The sequence below is a fragment of the Ambystoma mexicanum genome, chromosome 10 (assembly GCF_040938575.1).
Source record: "Ambystoma mexicanum isolate Mex_15411 chromosome 10, UKY_AmexF1_1, whole genome shotgun sequence".
Lineage (NCBI taxonomy): Eukaryota > Metazoa > Chordata > Amphibia > Caudata > Ambystomatidae > Ambystoma > Ambystoma mexicanum.
The window spans coordinates 539,512,456-539,531,621 of NC_090932.1; the positions used below are offsets into that span (position 1 = coordinate 539,512,456).

At 44.6% G+C, this 19,166-nt stretch overlaps 1 protein-coding gene across 3 annotated transcripts in view; it reads left to right on the top strand.

The window, feature by feature from the left end:
• Positions 1-19,166, top strand: part of FARP2 (FERM, ARH/RhoGEF and pleckstrin domain protein 2) — a 4,051,843-nt gene that overhangs the window by 2,665,682 nt on the left and 1,366,995 nt on the right. For all 3 annotated transcript variants that reach the window (XR_011276033.1, XM_069618112.1, XM_069618113.1), the window contains exon 14: positions 15,621-15,790. Coding sequence is in view for 2 of the 3 variants with exons in the window: in XM_069618112.1 (XP_069474213.1) it covers positions 15,621-15,790 (170 nt within the window). In the remaining variant the exon portion in view is untranslated. The remainder of the gene's footprint in view (positions 1-15,620; positions 15,791-19,166) is intronic.

A 19,166-nucleotide genomic window follows, 5' to 3' on the forward strand; every position in this document is an offset into this window, starting at 1 on the left:
ATACTTTTGTACGTCACTACTCCCTCGATTCCATCAGAGGGCAGGATCTGGCCTTTGGCAAGGCAGTCCTATATTCCGCAATTTGATTGGGCATGCTAAATTTGTGTTCTAAATTCTTTTCCCACCTCCTTGCTTGGTACTGCTTTGGGAGTCTGTCATAGATATGGAATACGTCGGAGGACCCAATACCCTCGAAGAACATGTTACTTTCTTACCTGGTAATGTTCTTTCGATGGGATGGTCCGACGACGTATTCCATATCGCTCCCTCCCTACCTTCCCCGCTGCAGAATTTCTTTTGCGATTGCAGCTTGCGTTCCGCAAGGCCTTGTGTGTCTGACTGGCAGAAAACTGGTGGAACACGTTCTGGGGGAAAAAACTATAACTGAGGCTATGGGTGTCGTGCGTCCTACTTATCACATCGGGTGACGTCGGCCGTCGGAGGAGGTCCTCGGGGACGGCGCATCAACGTCATCGACGCAGGACGCAGACGCCGAAGATTTTCCGAAGCAGCACAGCTGTGCACATTACCTGTCATAGTTATGGAATACGTCGTCGGACCATCCCATCGAAAGAACGTTACCAGGTAAGAAAGTAACTTGTTCTACTATAGCAATGCCAAAAATCCAAAGCAATGCAGAACGTAGTGCTTCAGGAATCCATGATAATAAGTATTGCCACCAATCTCCGTCTTGATCCTGTGTCACCTGTGCTACCATATCTTTGATACCTTTAATATACTTCTCAATAGAGCGGGAATGGTCACCCAGGTTAAAACAAAACATTCCCTCTATCGTTTCACAACCCAGATCATGCTTCAGAAATAAATAATCAATAGCTGCTCTATTCTGTAAATAGCCTTCCTAAAATGTCTATTGTATAATAACAATTCTCTCAAGGCTTGTGTTGTTTCATTCAGTCCTTTAACTACAGGCAAGTTTAATCATAGTTTTATAACTCCCAGCAGCTAAACCCCATATCCCAACTATAGAAATAGCTAACGCCAACACTTCAGCCTCAGAAAATAAATGTACTTCAGAATTACAATCCGGAGTCAAAGCAGTATATGAAGCGGCACGTATAGAAAGTGCAATAACAGGTTTCATTGGATACATCATTAAACCAAGCTGTGTCAAAGCACCCGGTCCGCCTGAAATATTAGAAGGACTATAAGACTAAGTAAAATTACCACAAGAAAATAACCAACCAGGTGGAAGTTTTACATGATTCAGGTGGCTAGCTAGCTGTAACAATTAAAGCTACACATCATATTGTTCGAAACATCAGTACACACTTTTATAGATCTAGTACATAATCGTCCCTCGAAATCAGTTTTCTTAACGTCTTTATCAAGTTTCAGTTGTTGACATTTTTTAATATAAGTTGGATCACACGTCATGAGATAAGACGTCAGCAGGAGCAATATCATGTGTCATGATACGGGTCATGTTCCTCCATTTGTGAATAGTGCCATCACAACATTTCCAGTACTCTTAAATAGAGAATTAATTTTGGATATCTGAATGCTCCACCAAAGAATCATTGTGCAAAATACCAAATACATTTTCAAAATCGAAGTAGGCGTTGGAATCGCCATCAGACAAGTAGAAATCAAATCAGCAGAGCTGTGCACATCTGTTAAACAGAAATGCTAAATGTTCAAAACTCGCTGGGCCAAAAAGACCCAAACATTCTTGGGTTGCAGGTCCAATGCCGAATATCCGTGATGGGAAAAAGAAGCTGTAATTCCAGGAGGAGGTAAAGGCAGGATTCTATTTTTTTGCTCACGCCTTTCCTGAATGCAATTCCTGGTACGACTCAGACCTCGTCACCCTAAAACGCAAGTGCAGGGTGGCTGAGAGGAAATGGCGTGCTTCTTGTACATCCTCTGACAAACTGGCCTTCGCCTGCTCCAAAGGCAATAACGGCTCTCTGTCCTCACCAAGAAGAGCGCTCATATCCAAGCCCGCATCTCAGCTGCATCTAACAACTCTGCTGAACTCTTTAAAATCTGCAAGGAACTGGCCAATCCTGCCGCAGTCTCTACCTCTCCTGTCCCTTCCCAGGCCCTCTGCACGGCACTGGCTTCTCAATTCATCTCTAAAACTCAGGACATCCTGTCCTCACTCTCCTCCTCTTCCCTCCCTCCATATACTCTTCCTCTGGTCCTTCTGCTGCCACCTCTCCTCCCTCCTTCTCTGCCTTTCCCCGTTCTCTGCTGACAAGGTTTCTAGACAAGTCTGATCTATGAAAGTCTCGTCAAAACAGGTTCACCCCTATTCCTCCAAAACCATCAAGGGACCACATTGACACCCTGGCCCCTGCCCTGGCTGAATTCTGCAATCACTCCTTTGCCACTGGATGGAGTCTTCCCACCCCCCTGAAGCACTCCCTTGTGCACCCTCTTCTTAAGAAACCCTCTGCCGATCCCTCCTGCCTGGCTAACTATCGCCCAATCTCCATCACTCCCTTCCTGGGCAAGGTCCTGGAGAAACTGGCCATTTCCTAGCTTAATCTCCACACTGAATCTGTTGGTTGTCTTCATGACCATCAGTCTGGCTTCAGAGCTGCCAGAAGCATGGAAACTGCTCTCCTGAACATCCGTGAAGACCTGCTCTCCAACCTTGACTCTAACACCACGTGTGTCCTCATCTTGCTTGATCTCACTTCTGCCTTTGACACTGTCAACCATGCCATCCTGCTTAATTGTCTCCATGATAACCTAGGTATCACTGGTCAGGCCCTGGCGTGGCTGACTTCCTTCCTCTCTGACCGACCCTCCCAGGTCCAACTTGGGTCCTTCCTCTCTGCTATCTTTTTCTCTACCTTTGGTGTCCCCAAGGGGTCTAACCTCTCTCCCTGGCTGTTCTACCAATACCTGGCACTCCTTTCCCACCGCATTGCCACTCTCTGCCCCAACTTTCAGTGCTATGCAGATGACACTCATCTCATTTTCAGGCTACCTTCGGCCACCTCTTCTCCATCCCTCATCTCTGACTGTCTGTCTGCTACCCAGGAGTGGTGTGCCGCCAATGACCTCTGCCTTAATGCCAGTAAGACTGAGATTCTCCTCATTGGCACACCCACTCCCTCCTTTCCTGTAGCTCAAGACTTGTCCTTGGCCTCAAGCCCAGGGATCGTATCTCTCCAGGACTGAAATCTCTGCACTGGCTCCCAGTGGCTGCTAGGATTAAGTTCAAAACCCACTGCATCGTCCACAAGGCCTTCTGGGGCCTGGGGCCTCAATACCTTCAACTCTCTCTTCCTAAATATCTTCCCTCTCAAGCTCTTCGCTCATCCACCTCCAACTCCCTCAGGGTCAGTCGCTTCTCCAAGCAACAAGTTGGTGGTAGAACTCTCTCTTCGGCTGTGGCTTCCCTCTGGAACAGCCTCCCTGAAGCTTGAGGAGAACCATCTTCAGTTCCGGAAGCACCTTAAAACCTTCCTCTTTGCTTCTGCTTTCTCTCCCCTGCTGAAGTCCTGGTTGATACTGATACTGCACTGGTTACCTGGCCACCCATCTGATCTCGGGCCCAAGCACTACCAGTTGCACGCCTGCACTGCCTCCCTGGCAACCCCTGCACCTGGGGATTGTTTTCTGTATCCCTACAGTCCCCCCACCAGCACTTATGTCTGCACTCACCCTGCACTTGCCACCAGCTGGCCGCTCTTTTATTTATCTTATTTTACTATCCCATGTACTGCACTTTCCCTCCCCCCCCCGCACTTTCCCTTTCCACTCTCCCTTGCACTTGCGCAATCTGAGTGACACCTGGCCTAGTAAGATCGTTGTCTGTCTTCCCTCTGTTCCCCCTCCCTTGCCTCGTCGCGCCTTGAAACACTTGTGGATAGGCACGTTATAAATGCCATATCATATCATATCAATACGATAGGCTGCAATGGAGGCATCCTCAGGCGCATAGCTGATGGGTGGAGCATCAGTCGTCTTCCAGATGCCGCACTCCACTTGGAGAATAGAAAACTCTGCCACATCCTCGGACATGAACCCGGACCCTCCCGAATGGACTCCAATGTGCCACACACAGGCACTCAACACATTCAGGATCTAAAGCAGAATTTCAGAAAAAGGAAATATCAGTGGGGTACATCAGTCACGTAAATAACATTTGTCAGACGGGATATGCATCCATTTCTGTTTCCCAGGTTCCATCACCAACACTAGTTAATCATCCCCAGCTGCGATTACATCAGCTGGCATGGGCGGACCAGTAGGTTTCTGAACCCATACCTTTGCACTAGGCACCATTGCATCTGATGAGCCAAATCCTTTATCTCCACAAATCGTTAATACCGTGGGAGGCTCACCTTTCTTTATCGTGGAAATTTTAACAGGCACTAATATTAATTGTGCAAATCTGTCCCTTTTTTTATAGGCAGTACATTTTCACCACTGTTTAAAAGAATAACTTTAATGACTCTGATAATCAGCGCCTACAATTCCACCCAACAGCTGAATACCGTGTAGGGCTAGGCCAGATCTTGGAGTAATCAATCCCATATGTGCAGAAAGGATGTGTACACCAATTCCCGTGTCAATCACAGCAATGCCTTTTGGTTGTAGCCGAATTTCCTCCCTTGCATGCAAATCCACCCCTGCAGACTCCGGAGTGGCGCGATAAGGAGCTAAGCACCTGGGGAAATTTCCCAATACAAAAGGGTCTCACAGGCACAATTTGATTTCATTTGCAAGGCTAGTGTTAACATACGCATCAATGGAGTTTCACCGTTCGCAATGGGTATGTTTATTTAAAATTTGAACAGCTTCAAATATATGTTCCCACCAACCTCGCAAAGTACTATCTCCAATTTTGCGCAATTGTTGCTTCAATAAACCATTAATTCTCTCAATAAGACCAGATGCTTCCGGGTGATAAGGGACATGAAAAATCCATTCTATGCCCTTATCTTGGCAGTAATCAATGAACATTTTGCCTTAAAATGGGATCCATTATCACTCTGAATCTGTAATGGGACACCGTAATACAGGGCTACGTGGTCCAGTAATTTAATTGTGTTCAATTGGGTAGCTCTCTTGCATGGCAAAACCATTAGGTAGCCGGAATATGTGTCTACAATAGTGCATGCATATTGACAACCCTTACTCGTGGGTATAGGACCAATATAATCAATTTGCCAAATTTGACCGGGCAATTTTCCTTGTTTCAATGTACCATGAATGATGTGTGGAATAGAGCGATGTTTCTGATGTTGGCATAAAGGGCATTGCAAAATCACAGTTTTCACAATCTCCAATCGGATGCTAAATCCCCTATCTTGTGCCCACCTGATAGTAGCCTTCTCTCCGGGATGTCCACTCTTCTGGTGGCCCATTTGGCAATCCCCTCCATATCATCCTCCTCAGCCCTCGAGTCCATAATTTCAATCTTTGCATGTTCATCTGCAACAGAATTGAACCACCGTTCTAATGAATCTGTCGCGCAATGTGCATCCACGTGGTACACTGTCACAGTAGTATGCATCAGCATGTCAGCAATATCTTGCCATCTCTTTTCCCCACTCTTCTTTCGCATGAATTTTCCATCCATTATTAATCCACAAGTTGGTAGCCAAACCACCAACCCATTAGCAACAGACCATGAATCAGTGTAAATATGACAGTTACCCGGCGATTCCTGTTTCAATGCCTGATATATGGCATACAGTTCTGCAAATTGGCTACTCCTCCCCTTTCCTGAGGTGGTAAATGCTTTTTTCCTCTTGGGATTGTATGCAACCGCTTTCCAACACCATTCAATCCCTACATATTTAGCTGCGCCATCAGTAAACCAAGCATGTTCAGATTGTTCAATAGTCATTTCTCCATATGGGATCCCCCACGTAAGTGGAGATTTCTCCACAGTTCTCGCACCCTCCGGTTCAAGATCGTTCAGCGGCATGCCTGCCACTTGTTCATGCAGTTTTGCTACACCACTTTTACCAGGTTTGGCACGGTCTTGTATGTACCATTTCCATTTAATAACACCGGCTTCTTGAGCATGCCAAATTCTGTGTGTTTTAGGGGGACTAAGTACCCACTGCATGATAGGTATTTCTGGTTGAATGATTATATCATGACTAACAGTCATCTGTTCAATGTCTAATAGAGCCCAATAACAAGCTAACAATTGTTTTACAAAAGGGGTATATCTATCACCTGCATCAGGTAATTTTTTACTCCAGAACTCCAAAGGCACTCGCCTTCTATTCTGTTTCTGCCATAAGCTCCAATTTGCATAGGAATCTTGAGTGGACACATTCAACTCCACTTCACCGTTCCTCAATGGCCATAAATCAAGCGCTCTTTGAATGGTACTTTTCGCTAATTGAAATGACATTTCCTGTTCTTCACCGCATAGAAACTCAAATTTGTTGCGTGTAATCTTGTAAAGGGGTGCTAAGATTTGCCCCAAATGTGGAATGTGCTGCCTCCAGAATCCGAAGAAACCAATACATTGTTGTGTCTGCTTTTTGGTTTTTGGAGTCGGAAATTCAAGAATCTTTAGTTTAGCTTTTGTCACCATCTCTCGATGCCCATTGTGCCACTGTATTCCTAGAAAAATGACGGTCTCTGCCGGACCTTGTGTTTTAGCATCATTTATTTCCCATCCTTCTTTGCATAAACCTTCCCTAATGAGGTCCAAATGTAACCGCACACTTTGCTCATCTTTACCTTGAATCAATATGTCATCAATATAATGTACAATTTGCACATCAGGTATACATGGAATTTTATCTAAATGTTCAGCCACCAGCCGGTGACAAATCGTTCGACTATGCATATAGCCCATAGGCAGACAATTAAAAGTATACTGCCTCCCATGCCAAGAAAATGCAAATTTCTCCTGACATTCAACAGCAATCGGTACGGTGAAGAAGGCGTTAGCCAAATCTAACACTGCTTACCAGGTGCCTTCAAATTTCTGTATATTTTCAACCAACGTTATGGCATCAGGTACCGCGGGCTCCAGTGGAGGAGTATATTTGTTCAATTCGCGATAATCGTCTTTCTGAAACTATCATCTGTTTTTTTGACAAGCCAGATGGGATTGCTCCAAGCCTTAGTAACAGAACGTAATACACCTGCTTCAACATATCCTTTAATTGTTTCTGAGATTTCTTTTTGCCCAATGGGTATCCGATATTGTTTAATAGATACCCTTTTAATCGCGATTGGAAGCTGCACAGGGGGCATTTTTAACTGACCAACCACTACCGGCGTACAAGTGACAGCACTCACACCAAATTGATACGTTTTACCTCCCAATCCCAGGGTTAATCCCTCTAATATATCAAATCCAATAATGTATTCAGCTAAGGGAACAATCAGCACTTGGTAAGTGTCTCTTTTTAATTGCCCTATTTTCACATCAATTTCTGTTTGCACTGCTGAAGTTTCCTAACCACCCAATCCTGTAATCATAAAATGTTCACCTTTAAATCTGGAAGGGTTTCCATGTATCAAAGAGGCCTCCGCTCCAGTATCAATTAAGGCTCGAACCTCCTGTGTATTACCCGAATGCCAAAACAATTTTACTTTTACATGAGGTTGTCTGTCTACCTTAACATGGGCTGTTGCTACCAGAGTTTGACCCTTATCCTATTCATCTTTAGAATGTGAACCTTTTGATTCTCTCTCCACCATGGCACTAACCATCTTCTTTTTTAAAATGTATTTTTATTTAAAATGGTTTAGTTTAAACATAAACTTTTCATTTGGTTTCATAAAACATATATCTCATTCTTAACAGTATCGCAAACATAGTAACAATGAAAAAGGGCGATTTTCTACAATCCAACATTTATGGGGTTTGGATCTTTTGAATGGTCCAGAATGTCCGCAAGAAATTGGACGACTGTATATATCAATTTCTTGTCCTGGCCTCTTAAGATCTTCAGCCATCTAGATTCTCCTTCTTCTTGTTGGTCAGAAATCTTGAATAGATTTCCAAATGGGAGTCTCTTGTCGGTGAGGGCAGGGCAGATCATGATAAGATGTTTCAGAGTTTCGGGTGTTTTTTATCCATGCAAAATTGGCAGAATTGTTCCGTCTTAGTATTTGTCGAATATTTGCTAGTCTTTGTCTAGTTGGAAAAGTGTTTAGACGGATTTTCATGAAGGCAGTACGAATAATTGGGTCTGGGAAAAGTACCAAATATTGCGGGAGTTCATGAATTGCTTGGATATCAAGTGAGCATTGTAGGTTCATGGAGTATCTTTGTTTTTCTTCTGATGTTTTAGCCCAATCATTTTGCTGTATTTTTACCTTAGCGCGTTGGGGGCGGTTGGTGAGTATTTCTATAGTGATGTCTTCGTTTGCCATTTGTTGGAACATGGCGATTTTCCATGTTTTCAGCAGAGTGTTATTCATGGCGTGCGGGGCTCTCGTAGAATTTGAATTTCCGGTATAAGATCTTCATTTATCAGCTTGCGCAGGAAGTCCATCTGCTTCCACAATACAATTGAGGAAAGAGATTGTACTGCCACTTCAAACCGTATTCTGACCGTGGGATAACTTTTTGGGAGATTCAGAATCTTCCGCCAGAAGGCAGCTTCAATGATTTGCCAGTTTATCTGAGTTGCTGTAATCATTGCATCGCTCCTGTACGTGATGATGGGGATAACCTTTTGACGATAGAACGCCAGGATAGGTTTTAAGGAGAATTTGCCATAGCGTCTATGTAGCATCACTCCTTGTCTGGCTAGTCTTAGAATCTTGCCTTCCAGCGAAGTCACCCAAGCTGTTTCAGCTTTCTGCTGATTAATTAGTACACCAAGGTATTTGAAGGTTGTGACTACCTCAAGCGGCTTATCCTCAAGGAGGAAGTTCGTGAGTCTGAGTCGGGTATTTGTACTTTGATGCTTGGCTAGCATCATCATTTTTTTTTTTTTTACATTGATCTGGAGTTCGTTGACATTCATGTATTTTTCTGTCATACGTAAGTTTTCTTGAACATCTGATGGAGTTTTATCCAGTAATACAATGTCGTCTGCATACATGAGGTATGCAATCGGACGGGAATTGATTTTTGGCGGATTAAGTGCATTGTGTTTGATGTAGGTGTGGTAGTCAGCAGTGTAGAAGTTATACAAGGTTGCAGCGAGGGGGCATCCCTGTTTTAGGCTGTTGCATGTTCTTATTTTGTCTGTGGTGATTTCTTCTTATGTTATTCTGATGGTGACAGAGGTGTTGGAGTAGAGCAGCTTGATGGGTTCGCTGATCTCCAGGGGACATTTCCATTTTGTAAGTTTTTGCCAAAGTTTGTTCCTATTTATGGCATCAAACGCCATATGGAGATCTATGAAAGCGGCATATACCTGAGAGTTGTTTCTTAGGGCTTCGTGCTTTATTACATTAAGTAAGGAGATTCACATTTGTGCCCACATTTGGCATGAAGCCTTTTTGTCGGGCATCAAAGCGGCTTGTTTCTTTGGCCCATGCAGTCAGTTTTTGAAGAAGGTATGTCACAAACAATTTGCCCAGGGGATCTCGGAGAGCAATTGGATGGATCGTCTCTATTTCCTTGCTTATAGATCGGGATCAGCACTGCTCTAGTCCAAGTAGCAGGTATCGATTTTAGTTTGTTGACTAGAGTCAGAATAAGGTCCATTAGGTTTGCCCAAGTCTCCGGAGCCTGTTTCAGGATGGCGTTGGACAGGCCGTCAGGACCAGGAGCTTGAGAGGCGTTTCGTTTTTTTGATCATCTCCAAGAAAAGCTATTTGTCCCAAAGAATGGTTCATTGGTTTGAGATTGATGTTTCTGGTGAGTTTTCTTCTGGGCAGTGGGATTTGTACAGGTTGGAAAAATGTGAAATACATTTTTGTTCCGAGACATTGGAGACCATCAATTGTTGATGTCTGGCGTTGTGGTTTAGCAGATTCCACAAATTCCTCAAGTTCTTATTTTTGAGCGTTGAAAGCATAGTTTCGGCATCTGTTTGTTGCAGAGTCATCGCATGGGATTTTTTTCCAATTTCTGAAAGCTTGTTTTGCTTTTTCATCTTTTGCAGATTTTCAGGGGTGAAATTCTTCCTCCATTTTCAGAGGTTTTGCCGAAGAGTTTTCTTCACATTTGCCAGCTCTGGATTATAGTAATGCAGATGGGCAGACTTAAGACTAACCATCTTCTTTAAATCAGCATAAATTGGTTTGGAGGTTACCAATATAGTGGAGGATTCATCACCACCCCCTCTGGGGATGATCCAAAAGGATCTACCTCCTTTTTTGGTTTATGTAAATCTTACTGCTTTCATTTTTTGTAGCGCTCCTTCCCGTCCAAACCTCGTTTTTTATACAACAAATGCATATCATGTGTTGCAATTCCATCAATTTCTTCTCGCGGCACACCATCTTTCGACAAAGCCAGGAACATATCCTTCTTAGATAAACAGGAATCTCGACTGTCAACTCTTTTGCCAGGAGTGCGTTTTTCATTTCGCCCCTCCCTCTCCCGAGATTGTTCCTGTAACTTTTCCCATTCACCTAAATCTGCGAGCTGTCTAATCGCATCAACCACTTAATCAGTAACCTTCCCCGTCATACCCACCCACAAGGTCATTATGATGTTTTATGCAGGGGGAGGGGCTGTCCGAACTAACATGTTTCTGGCAGAAACAGACACATTTTCCAACCCCATATGCTCTGGAGTCTCTAGGTGAATCGCTTCCTTCATAGCGTGTTCCCTAATTCTTTGAATAGCTTCCCTCAATGTGTACCATTTTTTATCATCTGTCGGCCAACCCGACGTAATTGGATATTTGTGATTACAACCTTGCGCAGCCAATTGCAAAAGAGACAATTGTCCATCGTCACTGTTACCATCACGAGGAGGACCTGCACGCAGGGTCTCCTGTATTTGAACATCATTAGACAAGGGCAAAAACCTAGCAGAATCTGTTTTATTGACTAAAAGACCTGCAGCCCCTCCATCAAACATTCTGACCATCCAAGCCAACAAGGATTCACCCGCCCTCTGTTTTAACCGATTGACTATTTCCCCAACTTCTTGTTGTGAATAACCTTCAAGGGCACCCATGTCTACTACACGCCTCCCGGATTCAATGGATAGCGACCCTATTTTCTGCATTTGACGGGATTAACCGTCACTTCTTTACATGCAGGTTTAAGCTTTGTTACGGGATCTGGTTCAGAATCGCTGCTAGTAGTAGTGCTGTCAAAAACATCGCCATCCCATTGATCGGCATCCCAATCTTCACCTGCGGAGGCAATTACAGATGCTACTTTATGTGAATTAACCCTACCTCTTCTCTTCCGATATTTATATCGAGCAACTCTTATTGCAGCTCGTTCAGCCACTGCTTGATATTTATCTGCTTTATCGTGATATAACTTAATATGAAGTTGTTGCATTAACGCAATTTTTTTCTCAACAGCCAATTCTTTTTCCAACTTTGGAACAGAATTTTGCAATTCTACATTCAATTGATGCCACCTTCTTTCCTAAATAAGGAAGTCATTGTGACAGAATGGATGTTTGACTTCCCTAATGTCAATATCACCACATGCACACTTACACAACAAAATTCTCAATAATTGTTTCTCCGGGGGAGAAAAAAAAAGTTTTTTTTTCTTCTTCTTCTGCCGTTCCGAGTCCAAAAACTTTAACTTTAATTTATCAACAAGATACTTTGGCATCCATATCAGCACAAAGACCCTGCTTACAGCGCCAAAATGTTTTGCGTCTGTTTGGCCCTGTGGGTGAAAGCACCAACACTTGTGTCTCTCCGGCCCCTCTAGCAAAAATAAGTAATTGGACACAGATAAGCAGAAAGAACACACATACATCATATAATAACATAAAACAAATGGCTCGTTATAGGCCCTTAATTCATACAATATATGTATATATGTATAAATGTATATGTGTATATGTATAAATACCAATAAACAAACATACAGAACAATAAGAATTCGAATATAGGTTACATCGCCGTCAAACATGAGGCAGAAGAAAACTTAATCTTGGCCACCAACAACACTGCTTAGTCCCTTAGCAGGTGGGCAAAGAGATCACTGCGTCTAACGGGGTCTGAAGCGGAGCGTCTTCCCTTTCAGCGAGACTGCATCACTCCATTTCTGTATTCGTCCTTCAATGGACAATACAATAACTATTCTCCGCAGTAAGTCCACTGGAATAATATTTATGTGACCTTGCTCTGTTTTCGCTGCTACTTGCTCATTCGGTGAGGGCCGCAGTATGCAGACTTTATTACTGTGATTACATGTTATTCTGGCTCGCATTTTTTGCACAAGCATTAGTGATTTCTGTATGTTTTCTGCCAATGAGATCCAGCCTGGATCTCTGACAGTGCAGCTCTTCATGTTTTCCTTTTGGTGAACAACGCCCATGGGATACCCTTATGGGTGAGGGTACACCCTTGTACCGCTTATGTGTGTTTTTGGGAACCTGTAAGTTGCCCACAGAGCAGGGTATTGGCTGGTGGCAGCTACATGCTCACTTGGCAGTGGCTCTGAGTGTCTCCATTTTGGGACACCCATGCCCTGCCATAGGAGTCAATAGATTCCTGAAGAAAGGCAAGATTTGTTCTATTGCCTTTACACTTTGTTTCCCAAAGTCCTAGGAAGCCCTGACTCTGTCCCCTTCCTTCTGACTGGCTGTTGGGTGGAAATACCATCTATGTCTCTGGGGCTGCCTCCTGTCAGACTGACTTGAGCCTTCCAAGGGGCTGTATGTTGTGGGTACACCCTTCGGATGGGACCTGTATGAATGGAGTCTGGAGTGAACTCACATTCTGTGTTGTGGGTGTCTGCTATTGGTTGTATGACACAATGCCTGAGAAAGCCCTCACTGAACCTGGAGGGACTGCAGTTTAGTGTACTGAAAGGCTGTGTGCTTGCTTCAATCCACATTGTGTTATGGGTGTCTGGGTGGAGTGAATGTCATGAATGCCTGTGAGTCTGATTGGTGGCCTGCCTGCATAAATGCATTCATGAATGAGTAACTGCCTGAGCCTGGCTCATCCCGAGTGAATGGGGAACCAATGTTTATAACTGCGGACCTCTCACTCACCAATTTGTTCAAAAACAAATATTGGCACTGATGTTCAGAAGCTGAAGTCAAAGCCGAAGCAAGAAGAAGCTGTTCCCTGGAAGCCCAGCTGGAGGAACAAGTCTGCTGCTGTATTTTCTCCTCGTAATCCAAAAGCTGCTGTGTTCTTCCAAGGACTGATCTAAGAGAGGACCTGATTAGGAGACCTCTTCCGCAGCTACGAGGGACTATCGTGCACCTGCTACCTTTCATCAGAAGTACCCTGGAAGCCAGTTACGTATGGCTGCCATCCGGACAAGGGGTCTTCGTGAGTCCAGAATAGAAGTGCTTGGACTTCTTGAGTCAAAGAAGTCCAGCTCTGACCACTGGAAGCCAGATTGATGTCTACCGCCCAGAAGAGGGGGTACCCTGGAATAGTGCTGCTTGACACCCGGTGCTGCGAAAGTTCCACCTGATCAAAGGCTCTTTCAAGGGACATCCCTGACACGACATCTGACCATGTCCCAAAGGGTCTGTAGTCCAGTCCAGTGGTTGAGTCCAGGTCGCCAGAAGCCATCCAGAGGTCTGTGCTGCGGCTGCAAGATGCAAGATCCAAGATATGGTGAACCACAAAATCCTGAAACTCCACAGCTACTTCTGCCACTGCATCCGTCACCAGCAAGAGGCATCCAAGGTCCCCAGGGGTCTTATCTTCTTCAGCCAGGCCTTTTCGGAGTCCAAAGCAAGTTTTCACCTTCCTAGGACTTCAACAGTCGGAGACACACCCGTCCAAAGGAGACCACTGCGAAGACCGAACTGCTGACTTTCCAAAAGCTACTGGTCCCTCTTTTTCTCTTGCCCACGACATCCCAGCTACTCCTTCTTGCAAGGGGGGGGGGGGTCCATCCTTCATGGGTCTCATTGAGTGAAGCCAAGAAACTCTACCACTTCGCCTGCCAAGCCACCAAAAGGTCCTGTGACGAGGAAGAGCATCTTCCAGACTCGGGAGTCGTCCAGGGGTCCCAGAGTCATCTTGGATCCTGTTCTCTTTTGGCATCTCTGGTACATTGGGGTGGTAGAACCTGTAAAAAGAAAGCAGAGCATTATTGAACATTTTTGGACTGGTCTGTAAAAGACAAGATGAGGTACTCCTTAACCTTTCTATTACAGGTGACCCAGGTAGGGGGAATCCTCACACAGTATTACTATTTGAGTCTCGTGAAAGTATACTGCCTATGTTCTGAAACTAACCTACCTTTGTTCCTTGGTCTATATAAAGTGCACTTTACTCAGGAATTCACATGCCAGTTTAAAACTGTCAGCAGTTTGTGCATTTCTAATGAATTTAAGTCTAGTGTGGTACCACATAGTGTATATTTTTTTCTGAGCAGTATTTTATATAAAGAAGCTGTGTTATCACCTAACAGTGTCTGGACAGTCCTTTGTGGGAGCTTGGGGTCTCACTGCACCTAAGAACCTGCCTGCATCACCTCCTGAGAGCTTAATCATTGGTTGCTTGACCAAGCTACCATATAGAGAACCTTGGCTGTGGTACTCTGAGCCTTTGTCCCAACCATAGAGAGGGGCAGAAGTACAGATACCCCTCTCCAGTCTGTACACCTACTAATTGCAAGAAGGGCATCCCTAACACTACTGGCATACAATATACTACCATAGGGATTTAGAATGCACTGAACACACCTGCCCCCTCCTTGCTAATGGTTATCTCATAGCCTCCCTGGTTACAGTCAGGCATTCAGCCATAACACACCCTTTCTTAACAAAAAACGAGGTGCTTTTCATCATTTGGATTTCTCAGTATACACTTTAAATCCTGGGCAGTTATTCAGAAAGCTCTATCTACTTTGCAAAGTGCATTCATTCACTGCACTTCCTTGCATACTGTTGTGGCCAACTTCCATGTACATTCAGCTGCAAATTAAGAAAATACTCATCATCCTGTTGGTTCAGCACCTTTGGGGGATTGAGAGGTGTCACATGTGTGATACCAAATTGCAGATTAAACATTCTGTCACTGCTTGTGAGAGCCCTTCATTGGCTTCCTGTCAGAGGCAGAATTGTACTTTACTGTTTTCGTTTGACATTCAGATGCTTGAAATGTTAGGCCCCACTTTCTCTCGGGGAGAAAGTTTCTCCTGCCCAACTGTTCCTTTTTTATGCTAAATTCGATCTGCCCGCTCTCTCTTCACCATTCTTTAGGTTTGTCTCCAGGGAAGACAAACAATCTAGGTATCTTGCATGGCATTTGTAAGGATTTGCTGGCTAACTTCATGACACATGCTGAATACATTCTTAGCTTGATTGTTCTGCCTTAAAACTGTTGATTTAATTCCACCTGTTGACCTGTTGTTGGCAGTCAGACACAAAGGCAATTAAATTAATCCACTCAGTGGTATCCATATGATACTGTTATATGTTATTCAGCACTAGATTGATTATTAGTTCTTTCTTTTTTAATATATTTTAATGTATAATATGCAATTTGTCATGTAACTATTATTTCACAAAATTGAATCCCAGTGATAGTGACATATGTTATCCTTTCCCCCCCCACTCATATGTCCAATTATAGGTCTACTAGTGGATAATCCTCCACTTACCCCCTTGATCCTGAAGAGTCCAATGTCCTTGGTGCCTCCTGGAGAGAGCCCAGCTGGTCATGCGTTGTCTCCGCTCCTAAGCCCTGTCCTGAGTGATGTTGGAAGCATTCGGGTGGATGAAGTAGACGAGGCAAGGCGGAAGGTAAAGAAAAGCTCAATACATCAGCTTAGATGGTGTCACCAATTATACAAAGACAGATGCATTAACAAACCTTGGTGATGGAAGGTGCGCACAATGCTGGTAGTGTACTGGCATTGTCAAACAGTGTTCTGGGTTCATAAATCGGAAAGGGTACTGTGATTGTGGATATGGGATTGTATTGAGCTTCTGAAACTGGGAATGTACTAGGATTGTCAAATATGGTTTGACAAATAGAAAATGTGCTTGGATTGTTGTGGCAGTGACGTTTGCTTGTGGTAACTAGTAGGGGGTATGATATTTACAAACTGGAAACGTATTGTAGATTGTACAAACTGGGAGTGTTCCAAATGGAAGATGTACAGGGTCAAGAGTAAGACTCGGACACAGCGACTCTGAACACGACGACTGCTGCAGCCCGTGGAGCAGGAGCTCCCAGACGCTGCAGGAGCAGTGCCCCACACCGGATGTGCCCCCCATCCATGGTAAGCCCTTGGGCCCCCTCATTCTGACCCAAGCCGGAGTGTGAATCTCCATCTAGTTTCGAATTTCGCACCCCCGACTTTCGCCACCTTCAGCCACTAACACCCTTTCCTGCTGACACGGTGTTCCAAGCTGTGTGCCTTCATCCAGCCGTTGCCTTTGCTGGAAGCACAGCAACTTAACCACGAGGGTCCCCCACTCCAAGATGGCCGCACCGTCCTCGTGAGATGCCATCATCTGTTTCCACTATCTTCAACTGCAGGGGCAGATAGGATTGGCCGGGGCCTCCTATTTACTCCTCTGCTGATTCGCTGGCAGGCGAAAAGATGGCACGCCTTTCTAAGGCTACACCGCCTGTCCCGAGCCTGTCGGAGCCGTAGGAGTCTGGGGCCATAGAACTGTGCCTGCGCTCTGCTTCGAGGTAAGCGATTGCACTGTCACCGCTACACCTTGTCCTCATAGCAATAGACGCCCATAGCAGGACAAGGGGCCTACCAGCCTACTCTTTAGAACTTGAATGCCCCCCACAATCATGACTCTGCCATTGTGGTAACTTCACGACGGCACACTTTTCCGACCAAAGTTAAAAATACAGGACATATAGCAGTACGCGATGCAATGTAAAGCTTGTCTCTAAAACTGCATATTCTGTCTTAATTGTGCACGCGGATTCAACAGAGTATTCTCTTCCCACATGTCATGTGAAATAATGTTGATGCCAGTTCTATGTTAATGCCGTAGCTTGTCTCGCAAAAGCGGTACTCGGCAGCTTCACGCTATACAAGTACATGTGTTTTGAACAAATGTTGCCTGAAACTGTGCTATCTACTACGTACATCTAGGAAATGTTTGGAATAGCCCACTCTTGTTGTTCATGTATACTTGACATAGCCTCTCTTGTTTAGTTAAATACTGCATGTAGCACTATCTGCATACTCTAGGGCCCCTAAGTGTACTATCTACCAGTGACAGACATTTCCTGCCACAGATTACTAGATTCGCCAACTGCTATCCATACTAGCAATAGACAGCAATCATTAGTCCAATGTGTGCTAATACAGCATAACTATTAAATACCTTGAAACCTCTACTTCAGCATGTACACCCTTCCTCTCTACATATGCATGCTAGGCACCTTGCTCACCTTGCTCAAGAGCACACAGAAACATCGCAGATTAGAGCCTGCCAACCACATTAACGCCATCAGCCTTCATTTTCACACTATGGACATCTTGCCTAGTCCCATCCATCCTACCTTGCATGCACTCACACACGCACCTAACTATCAGTCCAGACAACACAGACTCAGGACACGCACCCACCCCATGAACATCGCTGCCATACCCACTCAGGTAGCACTCAGAAACAACCGACTGGGATCACGGACCACCTTCAGAGCAAACGCCAGTCACCACTGCCCTATTGCTAGCAACCCCAGTAATACTAAGATGACCCACTTAATGCCCATCCACAACACTCCTCTTCATCTAAAACAGGCTCCCCACCTCTAACAAAAAATAACAACCAGCCTCTGCACTATAAATGCGTCCTACTCCATGTACACTCTCTTAATACTCATGCGTTAGAAGTTATTGATCTAAACACTAGTCAAGACCTAGACATATTAGCCATCACGGAAACATGGCTGCACGAGGCTTCCGGCCCTGCCATCACGTTAACCCTACCTGAAGGATATTCAATCCTCAGACAGAGCAGGCTTTCCAAAACAGGAGGAGGGGTAGCTCTAATCTTCAAAGAGGCCATATCTATTAGGCCCTTACCCCACCAAGGGGAAGGGAATGTAGACATCCTATCAGCCAAATTAGCACTTTCTCCTAAATATACTATAAATATCCATGTCATTTACCGTCCACTGGGACCCCTACTGACCTCCATGGTCAAGTCACCCACCTTCTAGGGGACAAGATTAAAAAATCGACCAAAACACTACTCCTAGGCAACCTCAGTTTAGGATTCAACGAACCGAATGACAAAACTGCCACTTCTCTCACTAAGGGCCCTCGATCTGGGCTTCTCACAGAAAATCACTTCTCCCACTCACGAGAAAGACCGCATTTTAGACTGGGTGATAGACCATAATTGTGACACAGCCATCATTTCTAATACTGGCCTCCCATGGACAGACCACAACTGCTTACAATTCACCATCCCATTAGCGCCATGCGCCAAGTCTACTATTCCAGCACCTGCTACCTTAGCTAGAAGCGCAAAAAAACTCACTGCGGATAACATCAGTGCTTGTCTTAACCTTCTATGCCTAGCACCGCCAGTCTCGCCAGACCCTAATATCCTAGCAGAGATATTCAAAGACACCCTTACCAGTGCAATTAACACTGTTGCCCCACTAGAAAATAAAAAAGAGAAAAAATCATTCCATTCCAATTCCTGGTTCACAGAGGAGCTCCAAAATCTGCACAAAAGCAAACGCTTAAAACATGGCAGATCAACCCCTGTGACATCACTAAAGATAACTTCCAAACTATTGCTAAGAAGTACAAAGACTCCATCTTCAATGCTAAATCTGACGCTTACAATCATCGAATCTCTGCACTGACGAGATTGTTAAAGATGAAGCATGGTGCACCAGCATACAAACTGCTATGCTAAAAAAATAGACCTCCAAAACAAAATCTTAGACCATTACAAAGCATTGCCTAAGCAGAACCACCCGACGCAGACCCTGCCCAACTCCAAAAAAATCAACTTTCCGGAATTCTCATTTACGGAAATCACAGTAGATGTCATAGACAGCCTTAAGCATCTCAAACCATCACAATGCAAGGGCGATGTGTGCCCACCCAAAATCATCAAGGAATGTGCTGAGCAACTCGCTCCTCTCCTTACCGCCTTCATCAACGCCTCATTCAAAACAGGC